This window comes from Mauremys reevesii, linkage group 7 (assembly GCF_016161935.1).
Source record: "Mauremys reevesii isolate NIE-2019 linkage group 7, ASM1616193v1, whole genome shotgun sequence".
In the NCBI taxonomy this organism is placed as follows: domain Eukaryota; kingdom Metazoa; phylum Chordata; order Testudines; family Geoemydidae; genus Mauremys; species Mauremys reevesii.
The window spans coordinates 75,248,286-75,269,891 of record NC_052629.1 but is presented as its reverse complement, the minus strand read 5'-3'; the positions used below and the strand labels follow the sequence as shown (position 1 = coordinate 75,269,891).

The following is a 21,606-nucleotide window of genomic DNA, read 5'->3' as shown; positions in this document are numbered from 1 at the left end:
TACAGCGCCAGTCCCATTCGGCCCCATGCTCCGGCCCCTTGAAGGGCAAGAGGCAAGGGAAGAGGCATTTTTGGCTCTTTTTTTTGCAGGAACCACCTGGCCTGTTGCCAGGGAAACCCCCCAGTTAATAAAGTTCGTTTTTGGCAACCGTTTATTGGTCTTCAGAGTGCATTGGTCCCGTATAACGTCGGACCTGTGGATCCTCTATACCATCTTCGAGGGGTACAGGCTGCCATTCGATGCAACCCCACCACATCATCCTCCGTCCTGGGGTCTCCCTGGGGACCCGGAACACGCCCTCATTTTAAATCAGGAGGTGACGCGCCTTCTCGCCCTAGGCGCGGTGGAGAGGAGACCTCGGGAATTCCAGGACAAAGGGTTTTACTCCCAGTATTTCCTGATCCCGAAGGCGAAAGGTGGGCTCAGGCCCATCCTCGACCTGCGGAATCTCAACCAGTTTCTGGTTTTCTGCAAATTCCATATGGTGTCCCTGACCTCTATTATTCCGTCCCTGGACCCAGGGGATTGGTTCGCATCCCTGGACCTCCAGGATGCGTACTTCCATATCTACATTTTCGAGGGTCACAGGCGCTTCCTGGTAGGGACAGACCATTACCAGTTTACAGTCCTTCCCTTTGGCCTTTCCACGGCCCCCAGGGTTTTTACCAAATGCATAACGGTGGTGGCAGCCTGCCTCAGGAGGAACGGGCTGCAGATCTTCCCCTACCTGGACTGGCTGCTCAAGGGCAAGTCTCGGTCCTAGGTGCAGGCGCAGATGGAATTCCTGCTAGATACCTGCTCGAGTCTAGGCCTAGTGGTGAACAAGGAAAAGTCCACCTTAGTCCCGGTTCAGCGCATACACTTCATTAGGGCACTGTTAGACTCCCTGGTAGCCACGGCCTCCCTCCCCCTCGACAGGTTCGAGACGCTCAAAGGTCTCATCACCTTGGTCACGGCCTTTCCAGTGACGACGACACGGGTGTGCCTTCAAATCCTAAGCCATATGGCAGCATGCACCTCCGTGGTGTGACATGCCAGTCTCAGGATGAGGCCCCTCCAACTATGGCTGGCCTCCCAGTATTCCCAGGCCAGGGACGACCTGGACAAGGTTGTCATGTTGCCACCCAATGTAGTAGCCAACCTGCAATGGTGGTCCCTCCCGAGCAACATGCTTCAGGGTATCCCCTTCCGGGAACCCTCTCCCTCATTAGATCTGGCATCGGACGCCTTGGACCTGGGATGGGGAGACCATGTGGGGAGCTTCAAAACCCAGGACAGATGGTCGCCCTCGGAATTGCATTTGCACATAAATGTCAGGGAGCTCAGGGTGGTACGCCTGGCGTGCGTAGCCTTCAGCCAGCACCTAGGGGGGAAGGTGGTCAGAGTCCTCACAGACAATACGACCGATGTATTATATCAACAGACAAGGGGGCACGCGTTCTGTGGCCTTGTGCCAGGAAGCCCAGCTCCTGTGGGAGTTCTGTATAGCTCACACCATCCTTCTGAGGGCTTTTCACCTGCCCGGCAGGCGCAATACGGTTGCAGATTGTCTAAGCAGGTTCTTCTCCCAACAACACAAGTGGTCTCTAAACAGGGAGGTGGCCAGGCAGCTCTTCCTAGAGTGGGGCACTCCCCAGGTAGATCTATTAGCCACCATCCAGAATCGCCTATGCTCACGATTCTGCTCCAGGGTGAAGGGGCGATATCGGACGCGTTCCTAATCCCATGGTCGGGCCACCTGTTCTACGCCTTCCCACCCTTCCCCCTGATAGGCAGGGTCCTACAGAAGGTAAAGGCAGATGGGGCTCAGATTATCCTTATAGCCCCGGATTGGGCCCATCAACATTGGTACGGGACCCTCCTGCAGCTTTTAGTGCCCCCCCTGTGCAGGCTGCTGCTCCGACTGGACCTCCTCTCCCAGGAGGGAGGATGTCTCCTCCACCCCAACCTGGCCGCGCTCCACTTGACAGTGTGGCTGCTCTGTGGTTGAATGAGAAGGAGGGGAGGTGTTCTGAGGATGTTAGGTCCTGCTCAAGAGCAGGAAACCGTCCACACGTTGAACCTACCTGGCCAAATGGTATAGATTCTCCAGGTGGGCAAGGGAGAGGGGTTCTTCCCCCTCCTCCTCATCTATCCAGCTTATCCTCGATTACCTCCTGTCCCTTAGGACCCAAGCGCTGGCACCCTCCTCGGTCAGGGTGCACCTGGCGGCCATTTCAGCTTTCCACTCCCCGGTGCAGGGCCACTCGGTGTTTTCACACCACATGACCTCCCGATTCCTGAAAGGGCTGGACTGGGCATTCCCTTACGCAAGACCCCCGGTCCTGCTCTAGGACCTGAACCTAGTGCTCTTCTGCCTCACAAGACCTCCATTTGAGGCTGTTCCATAAATCCCCTCAGCTTTTCATTGCTTCTGCCGAGCGCATGAGGGGCCGACTGGTATCCACCCAGCGGATCTCCCGCTGGATCACCTCGTGCATACGCACTTGTTACGACCTGGCAGGGGTTCCCCCGCCTCCTATAGTGAAGGCTCATTCGCCGAGACTTCTGGACAGGGTGTTCTTAGAGCACATGTAGGATTGGGGATAGCACTGACTGTCCATGTGGGGGTGTAGCAGCTTTGGGGGAGCACTGGGCACACATTCTTGGGATTATGGGGCACGTAGAGCATGCAGGGGCAATTGAACCTGCATGGAAGCACTAAGAGGTTCCATAGCTGGATGTTGTAATGCTTCCCTGCCTCCCAGGGAAAGTGCTTCCAGCTCCTCAGCTGGAAGGTGCTGGAGGAGGATTACTGTGCTGTGGTGCAGTGAAACCTGAGTGGTTTTCAGGTGTGTCAGAGGACTAGTCTAAACAAAGAAGTTGCACTTCAACTTAAATTGATTTTAAAATCAGACTTAGGCCTTGTCTATGTGAGACTTTCATGGGTTTACCCTACATGGGTTTAATACAGATCTCTGTGCTGGTGTGAAGGACTTCCTTCCGAAGGAGAGGGGATTCCTTACTGAAGACATAGATAGGCAACTTTAGTAGTGGAAGAGCATCAACAGTTTCCACTTGTTTTGCTGGGGCGATTTTGGCCTGGACAGATTCCCTATCCAAATCCACCCCTCTTAGAGGTTAGGAAATCCTGTGGGCTAGGTGCACCTGAAAGAACTCTAGCATTTATTTGCTGTTGCATCTCATGTAACCCTAGACAACTGGTGCTGCTCAGCTGGAGCTCTCAGCAAACCAATGTAGTTATGGACTCAGAAGAGCCAATCCTTTCGTAGCCAGTACATAGGGAGCTCAAGCCGCAGTGAAAATCAGGCAAAAACAGCCATTAAACGTCTCACAATTGTAGAAGTAAAGCAGATCAGAAAGACGATGACCTATACTCTCTCTTCCTGGTCCCCAGGAAGTCAGGAATGATATGCTGGACCTAACAAGCTTCTCAAAGCCACAGTTCAAGATGGAGACATTTAAAGCCTACTCTAGTAGCTAACTCCCAAGGGGTTTTCTCTCCTATAGATAAAAATGAGGCATGTTGCCACATCCCTATATAATAGTTCTTTGAATAGTCCATAGCTGTGTTTGTTGTGGTCAATACTTCCACTGTTCCTACACTTCAGGCCATAGGCGACAGGTTTGTATAATTTTTGGTGGGGCCCAAAATGGTGGTGCCCCCCCCCCCCGCTCCCGCCCTGTAAGCCGATATAAAATGAAGCTACAACGCGTCAGTGCCACAAGATTACAAAGGTCAATTAAAAGTGGAAAGTCAGAAGCAGCACTTGCCTACTTCAATATACATTTTACCATCACTGTATAAAAATGGTTCCCAATTGTCGATGCAATCTGATTAATTTAAGAGCACATTACAATTAAATATTTCAATTCTCAGTCATTTTAAGACTTTGCCACACACTAGTTTGTCTGTACACCAGTTTCAGACAATCCTTTATAGAAATTTTACTCCAGGTCCTATGTGAAACCAATCAATCACTTCCTCCTCTCACCTGCATCGTTTTGTTTTAAGCTGTAATCAAAAGTGGCTTCATCTGCTTTAAAAGTCACAGAGCAGCAGCCACAAGTGTGCAGGTCTTAGGATATTGTCCTGGTCAACTCAGTCAAAATTAATTACAACCTAGATGGGATTATGGTGAGGGGGCACGGCACGGCACGGCCCCCTCCATTCCCCTCCCCCTTCTGAGGTGCTACAGCACCAGCAGCTTGCACTGCTGTTATGCTGTAGCCCTTAGGCGGCGGCAGCAGCAGCAAGGGAGAGAGACGCGCGCTGCGCACTCTGTACGTTCAGGCAGGGAAGCTCCGGGCAGGGCCGGCTCTAGGTTTTTTGCTGCCCCAAGCAAAAAAAAATTTGGCTGCCCCCTTTCCCAGCCCTGGGCTCCCCCCGTACCCTCCTGCTGCCCCAGTCCTGGACTCTCCCCCCACCCACCCACACCCCCTGCCACCCCAGCGCTGGGCTTCCCCCTGTCCTCCCCACCAGTGCCCGCCCTCCCCCCTGCTGCTGCCCCAGCCCCGGGCTCCCCCCCACCCGCGCCCCCCCACACCTCCTGCTGCCCCAGCCCTGGGTCACTGGTAACTCGCTCCCAGGGCGGGTCATTCAGCCGGAATTTTGGATGTGCACAAAACACAGACAGGATTGGTTCCCATATAGTTACAGAGCTGCAGTAAAATGGAACAGTTTTCAGCTTGTGTGATTGGAGGATATCTGGATGCATATTATAAGACTGTCCTCCATAAATGAGGAAAAGTTGAGGTGCCTTTATTATTCTTTTGTTCCACTCTGTCTTTCTATGGGGAATTTGCCAATGCAATATCACTGTCTTCCTTTCAAACAAACAAAAAGGCAATGGATGTTGAAAATAGCAATTCCAGTCCTAATAAGCATTTCTTGCTCAATTTTATCCTACTTTTTCTACAGCAAGTTACAGTGGATCAGTATATTTGATTTGGGATAAATGAAGTAAAAGCTGCCCAAACCGAGCTTGAGCACTCCTGAATTTTGAGGTGTTCAAATCTGGAAGGCAGGTGCTGGGGGTGGGAGAGGGCTATGGGCTCCGCGGGGGAGCATGGCAGCAACTGTCTGGAGCTGCAGGGAGCCAGACACGCTGGTCTGAGTGGCACAGTAAGCGGTTTGGGGGTTGGAGAAGGGGTAGGAGGTTCCGGGGGGCAGTCAAGGGACAGGGAGCAGGGGGGGTTGGATGGGGCCGCGGTTCGGAGGGGCAGTCAGGGGACAGGCAGCAATTGGATAGGCATGGGAGTCCAGGGGGTTTATCAGGGGACAGGTAGGGGGTGGGGTCCTGGGGGGAAGTTGGGTGGGGTCTCAGGAGGGGGCAGTTGGGGACAAGGAGAAGGGAGGCTTAGATAGGGCCATAGGGGCTGGAGTCCCAAGGGGCAGTTGTCTCAGGAGGGGGTAATCGGGGGACAAGGACCAGTGGTGCTTAGATAGGGGGTGGGGGTCCTGGGAGGCAGTTGGGGCAAGGGTCTGGGGAGGGGACAATCAGCGGCCAGGGGCTGGGATTCAAAGGGCTCTGGGCTCTCTGCCCCTGCGGGCAGCGCAGAGCCCTCTGACTCCCGGCTGCGGCTGGGATTTAAAGGGCTCTGGGCTCCCCGCGGTTGCAGGCAGCCCAGAGCCCTCTGACTCCCCTGCGCTCCAAGCAGGGGAGAAACCTAGCTCCAAATATTGGTGGAGCAGAGCCCCTGATTGTGAATATTCCTGGGGCTTTAGCCCCACGAGCCCATATAAGTTGGTGCCCATGCTTCGGGCTAGCCATTGTCCCAGCAGCACTCACAGGAAGAAGTTCACATTAAGCTCTTCCTCCAGTCATCACTCCAAGCTGCTCTTGTGTGCTGTCGTTGAGGTCACTCTCTGCTGATGAGTATAGGTCAGTAGAAGAGCAGGCTGCAGAATTTTTGAACTGGAAAGAATCAGTGACTTCTAGGCATGTGTCTAGAGGGCTGGGAGCACATTACCAGCAGAAGAGTGATCAAGGAAACATTGTTACAGGGAGGAGAGCACAGCATCAGCTGGCTGGAGCAGAATATGTGACATGGTCTCAAAGCACAGCCTCCCCTGAATGCACCAAGAGTGTCCTAGTAATGATGAGCATCACATCCAACATGATGAGTATTAAATGCCGGGACCTGATCCCCTTCCTTACAAGTCTTACTCTCCTGCCTAGGAAAGTATCTCATCCCTGTGTGCACTTCATGCTAAAGGAGAGCTAAGCACTGGAGCAGACTAACAGGACACTAGTAGAGCTGGCTTGGGAGGGGGGGTGTCTCCATTTTGAGACTTTCCCCCACCTAACTGCACACCTCAGCAAACCGCCAATGGACTTTTACTCCCAGATTTAACCGTAAGACCCCACACTCTCCCTTTCTCCTGAGAGGGACCAAACCAGTACCAAAGGATCCTTCCGAAAATGTACCCGGAGTGCCTTCTGCATACCTTTCTTCTTCTTCGAGTGGTTGTTCATGTCCATTCCAAGCAGGTGTGTGTGCTGCGTGCATGCCAGCCGGAAGATTTTCCCCTAGCAGCGACCGTAGGGTCGGCCCTGTCGCCCCCTGGAGTGATGCCACTATGGCACCCTATAAAGGGGCCCGCCGACCCTCCACCCCTTCAGTTCCTTCTTACCGCCGGTGACGGCTAGCTGGAACTTTGCTTGCTGATAGCAAGTTTAGCAGTGTCCCATCCTCGTGTGTATAGTCTGTGTATATAGTTAGTCTATCTAGATCAGTTGTACATAGTTCTTAGCTGTTGGGGGGTCTCCCCCCACATTCTCGTCACCCCGCCGGGGCATGCCCAGGTCTCCCAGGTTTAAACTCTGCAAGGACTGCGGGAAGTTAATGCCAAAGAGTGACCCGCACTCTGCTTGTTTGAGGTGCCTCGGAGAGAGCCACCAAAGGGACCGGTGCACTATTTGCAGGGGCTTCCGTCCCAGGACCCTTAAAGACAGAGCACAAAGACTTAGAGTTCTTCTGATGGAGGCTGCCTTGCGGCCACCTTCAGACCCAGAGCCGGCCGATGCGGTGCCCAGCACATCATCGTTGGTGCGGAGAGCCCCGGACCCGGCATCAGGACTTAAGGCCCAGCCCAAATCCTCCAAAACCCGGCACCGCAGGGAGTCAGGTCATAGGAAGTCGGCCTCAGCGCGGCACCACTCACCCTCCCCGGTGCCCGCTAAGAAGAAGAGGCCGGTGAGGGAGCGATCACCCTGCCAGGACCTCCAGAGGCCGATGCCGTCTGCCGGTACAAGCGGACAGGCTGGGCTACAGCCCCCGGCGGCTCTCTCGACTCCCACACCAGAGAGAGGGCAGTCGAGTCCGAAGCGACCAAGATCCCCAGACCTCAGCGGCGATGTGCATCTCCCCTCGACGCCGGAGGCATTCGAGGCGGCCTCAGACTTGCTGAGACTCCCGGTACCGGCCTCCCCACATAGTGGCAGAGAGTTGCCAACCATAGCCCGTCCCCCAGTACAACGTCAAGGGGCAAGCCGGCCATGATGTCACCTCCCTCTCCACCCCGCGGCACCAGACCAGAGAGACAGCTCCCTGTCGCTCAGCACCGCTCTCCGGCGACAACGGATGCCGCTCCTCCCAGGTCCTCTTACTCAGAGACCTCAGACTCAGAGGCGGGCTCCAGCCGGTTGCGGAGCAGGAGGTCGGCTTCGCGGGTGAGCCACCAGCGGTACCCACCACAGTGGCAGCAGCAATGGCAACCGCCCTCCCAGTGGCCATTTTGGACCCCCTGGGCCTACCACCAGTCGGTGGGCCAGGCGTTTGGTTCTCGCTCCAGGTCGGCCTCGGTCTCCTCGACATCGATGGCCCTGGCGCAGTTGCCTCCTCCACCAGCACCGTTGCTGGGCAGGGGTGTACCGCATCTAAGTTCCAGCACCCCTTAGCCAGGCATCAGCACCGGCGGCGACCACGGTTCGGGCTCAGCAGGTGCCGCCAGACACGCCAAGCCGCTCATTGGTGAGCCCGGTACCGGTCGCGGTGCCACATTTGGAACCGGCACCGGCCCTGCAACCTCAGTACCGTGTGCCGCTAGACCCCGAAGAGCTGGACGTGCCTGAGAATGGGCCGATTCAAGTGATTTTCTCTGCTTCCTCCCCGGATGAGGCAGTCTCGGGCACAGCCATGGTACCGGCCCTGGAAGACACTAGGATCCTTCAGCAACTGCTCCGGCAAGCAGCTCAGAGCCTCGCAATCCAGGCTGAGGAAATTGAAGTGGACGTAGATCCGGTAGTGGACATCCTGGCTCCCTCAGGACCATCCAGGGTGGTCCTACCGTTGATCAAGACCATAGAGGACACGTCCCGCACCTTACGGCAAACGCCAGCCTCATTGGCCCCTACTGCCAAGAAAACAGAGGCGTTATTTTGTACCTCTAAGGGGCATGAACATCTGTACACCCACTCTTCCCTGGACTCCCTGGTGGTAGATGCGGCCAACCAAAGGGAGCGTCAGGGATTTCAAGGGTCGACGCCAAAGAACAGGGATGCAAAAAGGCTCGACCTCTTTGGTAGAAAAGTGTACTCCACGGCAGGCCTACAACTACGAATAGCCAACCAACAGGCTGTCGTAAGCCGATATGGTCATAACACGTGTTCGGCCATGTTGAAGTTTACTGAGCTCCTTCCCCAGGACTCGAGGTCAGAGTTTTCAGCCTTGGTGGAAGAGGGAAAGCTGATCTCCCGAGCCTCCCTTCAGGCAGCCCTGGATGCGGCGGACTCAGCCTCACGCACCATGGCAACAGGCCTGGTCATGAGGCGGGGAGCCTGGCTCCAGGTCTCGGGCCTTCCCTATGAGGTCCAGCAGACTATCCAGGAACTCCCCTTCGAGGGGCAGATGCTGTTCTCAGACAAAACGGACAAGCGTCTGCATAGCCTAAAGGACTCGAGGGCTATGCTTCGCTCGCTGGGCCTGCATACCCAGGCAACCCTGCGCCCTTATCAGCCTCAGAATCGCCAAGAGGTTGGGCACAGGCGGGGCAGAAACGGCAGGAGGCGCCACCAACGCCACCCCTCCGGCCAGGCATCCGGCCAACCGAGACCGACATCGGGGCCTAGCCCCCCTATTTGACGGTACAGTCGAGGACGGCCTACCGATCAGGACTCTGGATCCTTCTGTCCCTACCTTTTGGGTCACGTCTGTCCCTCTTCTGCCATGCCTGGTCCCGAATCACGTCGGACAGTTGGGTGCTTCGCATGGTAGAGAGGGGATATTCTATCCAGTTCTCCTCCCTCCCACCCCACCCTCTTCAGAGACCCCTCTCACGAGCAACTTCTAATTCAGGAAGTGCAGTCCCTCCTCGCAGCAGGGGCAGTGGAGGAAGTTCCTCAGGAGCTCAGGGGCAGAGGCTTCTATTCCCATTATTTCCTAATACCGAAGGCGAAAGGGGGCCTTAGACCCATCCTGGACTTGTGGCGGCTGAACAAGTTTGTGAAAAAGCTCAAGTTCCGCATGGTCTCCCTGCCTTTGATCATTCCCTCCTTGGATCCAGGAGATTGGTATGCCGCCCTCGACTTATTGCCATAATCCCCCGACACCGTTGGTACCTCAGGTTTGTCGTGGCCGATGCCCATCTGCAGTTCACAGTGCTCCCGTGTCGCCTGTCAGCGGCCCCAAGGGTTTTCACAAAGTGCATGGCAGTTGTGGCGGCCTTCCTGCGCAGGCGGGGTATCCAGGTATTCCCCTACTTGGACTATTGGCTCATAAAGGGCCGCACCAAGGAGCAGGTGGAGGCTCAGGTGCTTTTCATCAGGCAGACCTTCCTCGAGCTCGGCCTCCTCTTGAACGAGGCCAAGTCCACCCTATCTCCTACTCAAAGGATAGAATTTATAGGGGCAGTCCTGGACTCAACCCACGCCAGAGCGTATCTTCCGGAGTCCATGTTCCGATCAATGTCCGAGCTCATCCTCAGTCTGCAACGGCACGGAACTGCCTCGAGCTGTTGGGCCACATGGCGGCGTGCACCTATGTGGTGAGCCATGCTAGACTGCGGCTTCGCCCACTACAGTCCTGGCTGACGACGGTATGCCACCCGGCCAGGGATCCCCTGGACTCAGTGGTGACTCTTTCCCAGGTGGTGCTGAGCTCTCTACGGTGGTGGCTCGACCCACAGAAGGTGTGCATGGGTGTTCCCTTCGCCACCCTTCAACCCTCCCTCTCCCTGGAGACGGATGCCTCGAATCGGGGATGGGGAGCGCACCTGGGAGATCTCAGGATGCAGGGCTTGTGGTCGCCAGAGGACCTCAAGTTACATATCAATGTCAGGGAGCTGAGAGCGGTACGCCTGGCTTGTCTTACCTTCCAATCCCACCTAGCCGGCAGATGTGTCTCAGTCCTCACGGACAACACATCAGCAGTCTTCTATATCAACAAACGGGGGTGCACGCTCCTCTCCCCTGTGCAGGGAAGCCCTCGCACTGTGGGACTTTTGCGTTCAGAATGCTACCCACCTGATGGCGTTCTACCTTCCGGGGGAACAGAACGGCCTGGCGGACACCCTCTTTCCGGGGTCATGAGTGGTCCCTTCGTCAGGACGTAGTGCGCTCAATCTTCCGGCTCTGGGGCTATCCCCAGTTATACCTGTTTGCTTCAAAGGAAAACAGGAAGTGTCGGCAGTTCTGCTCCCTCCAGAGCCACAGTCCGGGGTCTCTGTCGGACGCCTTCCTCCTGCCCTGGAGGGAAGGACTGCTCTATGCCTTTCCTCCGATTCCCTTGATACACAGGGTAATTCTCAAGATCCGCAGGGAACACGCCCGTGTAATCCTGATAGCGCGGGCGTGGCCGCACCAACATTGGTACACGTTGCTCCTGTACATGTCCACTCGAGCACCCCTGACGCTGCCCCTGCTGCCAGACCTGATCACGCAGGACCAGGGCTGCCTCCGCCACCTGAACTTGCAATCACTCCACCTCACAGCCTGGATGCTCCATGGTTGAACCCAGTGGCGATGCAATGCTCCCAACAGATCAGACAAATGCTGCTCGGTAGTAGGAAATCATCGGCCAACGCTTCTCCATCTGGTCCGGTCAGCGAGGGCAGGAGCTGTTGCGGGCCCCGATTCCCATTATCTTAGACTATTTGCTCCACCTAAGACAGCTGGACCTTTCCCTCTCCTCGGTTCGAGTTCACTTAGCAGCTATCTCGGCTTTCCACCTGGGAGACAGGGGTACCTCGGTGTTCGCGAACCCGCTGGTCGATCGTTTCCTCAAGGGCATGGACAGGCTGTTTCCGCATTTTCGTCAACCAGCTCCTATCTGGGACCTCAACCTGGTCCTCTCCGCCCTCACGGGGCCTCCCTTCAAGCCCCTGGCTTCATGCTCTCTGCTGTACCTGTCATACAAGGTCGCTTTCCTCATAGCAATCACCTTGGCCAGGAGGGTATCGGAGCTCAGGGCGCTGACATCCGAGCCCCCGTACACTATCTTCTATAAGGACAAGGTCCAACTTAGACCTCACCCGGCTTTCCTCCCCAAGGTCGTCTCCCAATTCCACATGGGACAAGATATCTTCCTACCGGTGTTTTATCCAAAACCACACTCTTCAGGTACAGAGCGGAGGCTGCATTCCCTGGATGTACGCAGGGCCCTAGCCTTTTATATTGAACGGACCAAGCCGTTTAGACGGTCGACCCAGCTCTTCATCGCGGTGGCGGATAGGATGAAGGGGCTCCTGGTCTCCTCTCAGCAGATATCTTCGTGGATCGCGGTCTGCATCCGGGAATGCTATCGTATAGCTAAAACTCCTATTCCTCTGGGCACGGCCCACTCCACCAGGGCGCAAGCCTCCGCTGCGGCATTCCTGGCTCAGATCCTGGCTCAGGAGATTTGTAGAGCTACCACGTGGTCCTCCATCCACACGTTCACGTCGCTCTATGCCATCACACACCAGGCTAGGGATGATGCAGTCTTCGGTCGTGCAGTACTCCAGTCAGCAGTGACCTCCGACCCCACCACCTAGGTTTAGGCTTGTGAGTCACCTACTTTGAATGGACATGAACAACCACTCGAAGAAGAAAAAACGGTTACCCACCTTTTAGTAACTGTTGTTCTTAGAGATGTGTTGTTCATGTCCATTCCAATACCCACCCTCCTGCCCCTCTGTCGGAGTGCCAGCAAGAAGGAACTGAGGGGGTGGAGGGACGGCGGGCCCCTTTATAGGGCGCCGTAGAGGTGCCACTCCTGGGGGCGCCAGGGCCGACCCTACGGATGCTGCTAGGGGAAAATATTCCGGCTGGCGTGCACGCGGCGCGCAGACACCTGCTTGGAATGGACATGAACAACACCTCTCTAAGAACAACAGTTACTAAAAGGTGGGTAACCGTTTTTTCTTGTCCCGTTTCTGTCCAGAACAGTTCAGAAGATAAAGGAGAAGACAGCAGTCATACGGATGGCCTTCTCTGGCAATGTATGGGGCTATGACTTTCAGACCTAGTCAGCATGACTATAGCCCTCTCTCAGGGACTGGTATTCCATCACAATCCAGGAAAGCTGATCCTAGCTGCCTGGGCTTTCAGAGGAAATCTTCTTACAAAAGACAGGGTATTCACTCAAGTCTAGCTTCAAGATGTCCCAATGCTTAATCTGACTTGGTTGGGATTTTTGCATTGGTGTAGAGACCACCCTCAAATGCTTTCTTCAGCCAGAATGTGACACCTCCTGGGCTCCTACAGGGAGGGTTATTGATGGCTCTAAAAGGTCATTCTCACTAACATTTTGGTAGAAGTAAATAGGAGAAAGCTGGACATCAGATGGCTCTGTAAACCAGCCTCACTCATCAGCTTACCCTGCAGTATGTGGAGCAGAGCCCTGGGATCACAGCCGAATGTTAAATGTTCTCACAAACATGCATCTGAGTCACTGAAGGAGGAAATTTTCTTCTTTCAGTCTCTGGCATTCTTAATGAGTGGCCACCTCAGAAGAGCCTGTAGGTGGGAGCTCTGTGCATTGAACCCCACTATTGTATGTTCTTCAAAGAAAAGGCTGGGTCTTCTAATGAACCTGGCATTGTTCTCCAGGTACACATTCTTCCTCAGACTGCAGGGAGATCATGTTTCCCCATTCTGTCCTAAACCTTTACACCTACTGGAAAGATGCTGATGCCACAGGATCTCCAAGAGGTATCCTGATCACCCGTCTCTGACAATGCAATACCCTAACTCCACTCTTCCCTGTGGGGAAATACATGATGGTTTCAAAGGCCTCTCATTCAAGGTGGATCAGGTAGAGCACGCTGGATGGATAGAGTCCAAGATTTAACTCAACCTACCAATGCCAGTGCACATTTGCTGAGAGCATATATATCTCCACAGCGTCACACTTGCTGCTGATTCGCAATCCCACTGCAGAGATTGGTGGCCCTTCGTTCTCAGCAGAATAGGAGAATTTCTGTGCTTAACCAAAATGTTCTTCTGGTAGGAAGTTGCACAGATACAGCATAGCACAGGCTGGGTGAAATAGAATCAATAGCCAGTGTGGTGGAGAAGTAATCTGTAGGTCCTGTAGCAGACAAGTTTGTGTACTACAGTTTGTTGCTATCAACAGAAATGTTGCATCTCTTTAGTACTATAATTTGAATATTGATCAAGGTAGTCTTTGCTGGCAGGCTCTGGGACTGTCTCTGGCATGGCAGTGAGACTGCAGACCTAGCATAAAATTCTGGTTCTATAGACTGTCCTACTAGTAGAAAGGAAATGACCACAAGTATGGATCGTTTTTTCTATCTTTCGTTGCCCAGTCTGTAGCTCCTGGTATAGGGTCCTTTCCAAAGTGCATAGGGTCAGCAGCACTCAGAGAAGGGTGCTATTGGTGCACAGTGAGTCACTCAGGATGACGATGTCTCCTTTAATTTCCTGGGTTAAGTTACTTGATTCTGTTAAATGGTGTTTTTGTGGCTGTTGGAGCATTTGGATATAAATCTGTGCAAAGCAGCTTTGCTCCTTAAACAGGATGCTGCTTTTGACAAGCCCAATGAGCACTCTGTTTGCCATCTGGTGAAAGGACCTTTATTTAACGGGTTTATTCTTATCAGATATTAGAGAGTTCATTCTCTAAGTAGGATCTGTAGGGACTGATTTGCAGAAACCATACTAGATTTATTATCTGCTATAAGTGTGGTGGGTGCACAGGTCCCCTGCCTATTATAACAGTTTCACTGAGAGAGGCAGATTTCTGAAGCATTTAGACTTGGTGGGCGCGAGTTCTGCTGAATTCCTTGAAAAGAAAGATCTGGAATCATTCTATTCTCCCTCTAAGGAGCTTAGTGCAGAGATTGCTAACTGAATGTGACCCATCAGCCAGCATTTCTTGGAGGAGGTTTGGTACAGGACAAAAAGCATTGCCAGTTGGAGCACTGGGCAGGTGTTGTGCTAAGTAGTGGTGGCTTTAGAGTTAGGGACACCTGGGACCAGGGGAATAATTCTCCCTGACTCAGATGTAAAGAGCAGTGCTGCTGCAGTAGCTTCAAGAGCACCTGTGGCTGTTTACTCCTGTATATCTTGGGCTCAACAGCAGTCTCTGGTTGGAGCCGGTCACAGGAGCTCTTGGGAAGGGATCTGCCTTACTCTAATGCTGCGATCCCTGAGATAAGATTTGTTGATAGTGGTTCATTGTCTGTCTGTTTTTCTGTAGTGAGCCAGGGTGACGGAATTGGGCATTTTCAGTGAACTCTCAGTAACGAGCTCTGGATTTGAAGGGCTGGAAAGTATGACTCAGGCTAATTATAACCAGCTTCTTGGGCAGGCCTGGAAGTTCCTTGTTTTGTCTCAGCACCGCTCTTATGGATTCCTTCCTCCAGTGTTTGGGAGGATGAGAGCGTGGCCAGTGGGGAGTAGAACGTCCTAGTACACAGGCTGGCTGAAGGTCACTGGTTTAGGCTTAGCTAACCCTACTGCCAGCTCACACATCAGCCTGCTGCATATCTGCTGAGCTTGTAGTGAGTGGGGGTTAGCTGTGAGATCACAGAACTTGGCACAAGCATTGTGGGGTAGTTCTGCTCACCTCTGGCCTTTGGCTTATTAAAAGGCCATGACTAGAGAAGAGACAAACTTCCCTTTCTGAAAGCTGTTCAGGGCTTTTCCTATGCTGTTACTATGTGAGTGAGAAGAATCAGGGTGTGGGCAGTGAGCAGGGATTTGAACTCCACGCAGGCATGCAGCTTGTTCCAGTCAGAACAATGCGACTGAACAAACTCTTTTCAAGTTGGCAGTGTGAGCTACTGAAGGGAGCCTTTTTGGGGGCACTCAGTGTGTTGTAGTGACCTCTCTGTGAAACAGCCGCCCTGGCAGAGGGAATCTTTGTACTCTGAATAGTTCCCTTGCAGGAAACATGAGCACATCTGGAAGATGAAGGCGTCCTAGTGGGAGTGGGTGAGAACAGCATTCACTGGGGCACATCTATTTCGGAATTTTGCCTGTTCAATTGTGAAGCAGAGCTGTCTGGCAGGAAGTTGGTGTTTAAAAAAACAAAAAAACAAAACCCAATGCTCCCTGCACACCGAAGAGAGGTGTGGACACAATGAAGTCTATCACTGACATCTGTAAAAGGGTGATTGCCTTCCATGGGTGGTGAGTTGTCAAATAGCAGGCATGTGGCTGCTATTTCATCTTGCCATGAACGTGTGAAGGTAAGGCAGTTGCTTTAGGCTGCCTTAATCGTCTGGTTAATGAGGGACTTTCCCTTACTTAAAAAGCTTCCAGTTCCAGGGCTAGTAATGTGGTCCTTAGAACTGGTGGATGGTCTTCTTTGAGCCCTTTGGCTCCTGAGAGCTCAGCTTTCTTACCAGCAGGTTTTCTTCATGGGGCCGTGACTTCAGTTTGTGGAATGAGCAAGGAGGCCCTTTCAGGGTTGTCATGGCTAGCACAGATCTGAAGATGCTCCCAGCCCTTCCTACTCACAAGAAAAGTAACTCTTCTGCACTAGCTGGAGCTTCTAGAAAGCCTTGGGTAGAGGTAGTCAAGCCCTAAAGATTGATGAAGGCCTGTATGACTGAGGTGAGGTGTACTTCTGAGAACTGGTGAAATCTTTTGGCCATCTGTAGATCTGAGGGGAGAGGATGAATTTCTATGTGAAAGCTTGTTCATTTTCCAGGGGGTCTCTGGGCATGTTTCATTTGTGGGATATGGTGCCCCAGACTGGAGCTGTAGAACTGCCGAGAAGAGCCATGTCCATTTGGGGCAGAGTGCATAAGATTTCTTATGATGTGAGTGACATTGCCCTATTCTGTATCAGGAAGGGCACCCCCAACCACACTTCTTTCTCCGCCCTCATAGATTGTGAACAGAACTCTCCATCATGTCCTCAGACTAGACTTTTTCTTAGTCTTGCTTAAGATTTTCTTGTAAATGGTTAGTTCAGAGTACTACAGGATAGCTTAGTATAGATAGCCCTTCCCTTGGGCCACTTAGTGAGACCAGAGCTGGTCGGGAGCCTGTAAGGTTTCAGGAACTGCACTTCCTGCCAGCAGTCATAAAGACAGATGCTTACATTCAGTGCCTTCTGTGCCTGGGCCAGACCCACTTGGTAACCCAGTGTACAGCAGAGAGCTTTGAGATATTAGGCTCATCAGTCTGATACTGGGTCTGTCAATGGTACCAAGACCAGCCTCCATGTCATAAGTCCTGCATCAGAGGACCAAGATGCACTGCACCACTCTGGCTTTAGTGCCATCCTCTATCACAGCCTGGAGACCAGACTCTCCTCTGCCCTATACTGGGAGTGAATTCTTCACTCAGCACTGACTATTGAGGCTTCAGTAACCTTGGTGGGGATGCAGGAAGCACGCACCGTAGCACCTCTTCCCTCACCTGGCACCATTGTCCTTCACACAGACTTCAAACCTGTTCTGTGATGCCAGGTTTGTCTTGGCACTGCAAACCCACTTAGAGGTCTGTCTGCGTAGAAGGAGGAAGCACATGTCCCCACAAGAAGGGCATTAACAGAAGAAAAGTACCACCACGCCCTTCATACTCTCTGAGCTGTGAGGACTTTGAAGAGATTGGGATCTGTTCTTAGCTTTATGCTAATTAATAGTTTTATCAATGACCTGGAAAACAAAATCATCGCTGATGAAATTTGCAGATAATACGGATTGGGGGAGTGGTAAATAATGAAGAGGACAGGTCACTGATACAGAGCAATCACTTGGTAAACTGGACACAAGCAATCAGTATGCAGTTTAATATGGTTAAATGTATACATCTAGGAACAAAGAATGTAAGACACTTACAGGATGGAGGGCTATATCCTGGGAAGATAGTCCTCTGAAAAAGACATGGGAGACATTGTGGATAATCAACTGAACAGGAGCTCCCAGTACAATGCTGTGGCCAAAAGGGCTAATGCGGTCATTAGATCCATAAACAGCAAAATGCTGAGACTGCTGCTGGAATCCTGGGTGCCTACAATTCGGGTGTCTACAATTCAAGAAGGATGTTGATACATTGGAGAGGGTTCTCCAATCTGGCAGACAAAGGTATAACAAATTCCAGTGGCTGGAGGTTGAAGCTGGACAAACTTAGACTGCAAATGGGGCACTTTTTTACAGTGAGGATAATTAAGCACTGGAACAATTTACCAAGGGATGTGGTGGATTCTCCATCACTGGCCATTGTTACATCAAGAGTGGATGTTTTTCTGAAAGATCGGCTCTAGTTCAATTCAGGGCAGTTCTTTGGCCTGTTATACTAGACATCAGACTAGATGATCACCATGTCCCTTCTGATCTACAAAGGCTCTCAGACAGCACTGGTTACACTTTAATAGAGAGGGTGATTGACCGTTGGAACAAACTACCAAGGGAAGTCAAGAGATTCAGAATCCATCATGACTTCAGATCCAGACTGTATGCCTGTCTGGCAGAGATGCTCTAGCCTACAGTTACAGGCTCAATGTAGGGGTAGTTGGTGACATCCCACAGGAAGTCAGTCAATGAGCCAGTGGTCCCTTCTGGTCTTCAACTCTGTGACTCTGTGAACTATTCTTGTAAAGTTCCTCTCTGCACTCCAGCTCTCCATCCTTCTTCCTGTCTGCCTCAGAATGACTGTGGTTAGGGAGAAGACCAGAGAGGGGTGCACTTCCTTATATTGGGTCAGCTGATATCACCTTGCACAAGGGTGCTTGTGCACCCCCCAGCAAATATGGCTTTTCAAGGCAGCCAGAGGTTAGGAGTCTGTTACAGGAGTGGGTGGGTGAGATCTGTGGCCTGCAGTGGGCAGGTGGTCAGACTAGATGATTGCAATGTGCCCTTCTGACCTTAAAGTCTGAGTCTTAAGAAGAGCTCTAGTGGTGACAGAGCAATAGCAGCTGCCAGCATTTCAATCACTATGGTGTCTAACCTTACCTGCGGCAATCTAATCTGCACCTACCTGAGGAAACGTATCCATTGTTTGAATAGGTTCCAGCAGCAACTTAATGGCTGCTGAAACGATTTAACAGCAAGTTAGAGCTAGGCCCATACCATCTCTCAAACTGTGGCTCAGCCCATTAATTGAGACAGGGTACAGGCTGTGTTATGATGGAGAAGCACTGTCTTCTCTGTCCCTTTGACTGGGAAGCTGGTCTGCGAGATGGCCTCTGCCCTCCTGGCTTGCTTGTCATCCTCACTGAAAGCCCTGAGAGGCTTCTCGGGGTTGTGATGTGCCTGTTCACCCCACCCTGGTATCTCTGCATTCTCAATGCATGACCACTATATGGTTTTAAGTCCTGTCCTGTTGGTCTGCGTGAACAGGCTTGGGAACTAAGTTGCCTCTAAGCTGCGCAGAACCCCCCTTCAGGAAGTTGAAGGCTGCTATCAAATCCCCCCACTCTTCCCTCCTGCAGGCTAAATAAGTCCAGTTCCCTCAGCCTCTCCTCGTAAGTCATGTGCCCCAGCCTACTAATCATTTTCATTGCCCTCCGCTGGACTCTCTTGGACATCCCTGCCCATCTTGGCTAGGTAAATTCTGTGGAAAACAATACATGCAAATAAAATGTTATGTTAAGACTCAGCTTTGTATTTGAAGACTTGACTTCATATCTCAGATCTGCTCTCAGGGGACAGCACTTTGCAGCTAGCCGCCAGAAAGTGTATCCACCTTCTAAAACTAGGTAGAAAGCGTAGGTCAGCAGGAGACAAGGCCTGTTAGCGCAGGCCCAGCACTAGGGTACTGCAGTTTCTCTGCTCACAATAGGGTACACAGCAATGTGCATAATTTCACTGTTAGTTGAGCAGCAGAGTAAAGAGCTGCGAAAACTCAGAGGTAGCAAGAGTGGCTGGTCAGACCGATTGGTTTGAATTGCAAATGGGAAAGGATTTCTGTTATTCTAGCTGCTAATCATTTACAGTCTTTGCTTGCTGCAGTCTCTAGGACTTTTCTGTGGTACATGTCATGTCTGCTCTTGTCACACATAAAGGGAATTGTCACTCACTGGCCTGGTAAGGTACTAGGTATTCTCCTTACCATACAGATGGAGAGCTGAGGCCCAGAGAGGTCAAAGGTCACACAGTGAGTCTAGTCAAGCCCTGAATTGAACACACCTCCTGAGTTCCAGTCCAGTGCTTTAGCCACAAAGCCTTTCTTCTGGTCTGGTGACTAGGCCAACTCTGTCTGCCCTGACCCTAAATCCCACTGCAGATGAGAGGGGGAGGAGCTGAGAAGGTTGGAGAAGGCAGAAGCCATGCTTGCAGCACCTAATATAGTCAGTGAGTAATGACTGATCTTGGTGCTTTTTCATTCAGCTATCCTAAAGCAGAGACCCTGTGTTAGGTAGCCAGCTCCAGCATTCCAACCCTCTTTTTTCAACTGCTCTCAAATCTCATGTGCATTCCTACAGTCTGGTTCCATGTCAAGGCCACCTTGTCCAGCTTTGTTCTGACAGATTATGAAATATGTTTGAGCTTTACAGAATTGCAGAGATATGAAAATGGCCTTCTTGGAGAGAGCTTAATCACAGCACTGCATTAGGCTGCAGCAAACCCAGCAGGCTTGAGGGAACCTGAGTATCTACCTGTGCATGGGGACACCTTGCAGTGGCAAGAGGAAGCTGCTTGTAGCATTAGAAACCGCAGGCTGGAGCAGTGGGAGCTGTGACTTAATTCTTGAATCACTCTGCTGCCTCCCAGTTCTCATTGAGCTCTAGTGTAGGCCCCTTCACAGGGCAAACCTTTAGCTTTGCTAAGGTGTTAAAGTGCTGCTTGGGAAGGGGATTCACTATGAATTGTAGCTGGGGCTTCATGTGGTTCTCAGTTCTTCAACAATAGAATCCACCACTTACTGCAGAGTCATGTTTCAGCATCTGCATTGGCATCTTCAAAGCTACATTTCTTGTCCTTCCGGAAGTGAATGACTCCTTCATGCTGCCAGTGTAAAGCCAGCATTGCGTGCAAGGCTATGTACCAACATAGGAAGGGATGGTGTGCTCAGCTACCCAGAGAGCTTGCAGTGTAACTATGGGATTTAATCCACTTAATATCGAAATAAATAATGAGAGGGAAATGGCACCAAAGTAGCCACTTCCTTATCTGAGTCACTGCAAACTGCCACTTTGCTGCAGAACCCCAGGGCTTGCTATATAGTCGGAACTGGGAAGCCCTGCTTTGGTGGCAGTGGCTTTGCAAACAGTGTGTCACAGTATGTCAGACTTGCTCTTTGTTATGAATGGAGGGAAGTGGCCATAACACAGACAGAATATGAGCTGCCACAACTTGAGTGGGCGCTGGAAGCATACAGCTGCCACTTGGCAGGTGCAGTTGGTGTCCTGTAAGTGGGAGCCCAGTACCTGGGGCTTCGGAGCAGGCAGGAATGGGCACAGAAGTAGATATTGTGGCTTTGCACATGTGTTTTTTCTTTATATGCGGGGGGGAGGGGTAAGCACCTTGGCATCTCTCCAGACTGTCAGCTGTGCTGATGACAAACGGCTTGCAGTGAAAGCAAAGTCCCTGTAACAGAATGATTGGCAAAATGAGGCATGCTGTCTGCTGGCTGACATTTCAGAATGAACTCAGAACTTCTCACAAAATGAACAAAATGGCTAGGAGAGCTTGGGGGAAATAGCTTTATTTATGTCTCTCCCCACCTGTGCCCCACATAGAGACGTGTGTATGGTCAGGGTTATCTGAGAGCTGCAGGGCAGGTGTGTGCTGGGAGGATGGGGGTGGAAGACTGGTAGGAATCACATTGAAAATACATTGGAAATTGCTGGAGGGATTAGGTGCACTTACCTTTAACTTGATCTTCCTTCTCAGCACATGGCAGTTCCATCTTCACTTACCTTAACTTTCCACTCCTAAATTAGACAATGGGATTTCAAGGAAAGACTCAGGTTAGTGATCCACTAACCATGGCCCCAAGTCAGTCAACAAATAACAAAACGTCCAATATTAACTTACAGGAAAGCAACAAATGAAATATTCCAAATTCTTAGTGCAAGGGGCCAGGCCGGAGCACACCTTTTTTTTTCTGTTCCAGGAAAGTCAAACTCCTGAACAGTAGTCTCGTTTTGAATAGGATTGACTCCTATCAAATGGCTTGAACCTTTTGTACAAACTAGTGATTGTCAAGTACAGGTTAAGTCGTTCCACCCGGTTTCATTCTCCACTGTCGTGTGCCTCTGCAC

The 21,606-nt window shown here is 51.9% G+C and overlaps 1 protein-coding gene across 3 annotated transcripts in view; it reads left to right on the top strand.

The window, feature by feature from the left end:
• The window catches only part of DAG1 (dystroglycan 1), a 140,986-nt gene that overhangs the window by 112,402 nt on the left and 6,978 nt on the right, over positions 1 to 21,606 (top strand). Inside the window, exon 2 of one of the 3 annotated variants that reach the window (XM_039480776.1) lies at positions 21,236 to 21,312. The exons of the other annotated variants lie outside the window; for them this stretch is intronic. Within the exon in view, the coding sequence (XP_039336710.1) occupies positions 21,289 to 21,312 (24 nt within the window). The 5' untranslated portion in view covers positions 21,236 to 21,288. The remainder of the gene's footprint in view (positions 1 to 21,235; positions 21,313 to 21,606) is intronic. 3 annotated transcript variants of the gene reach the window in all.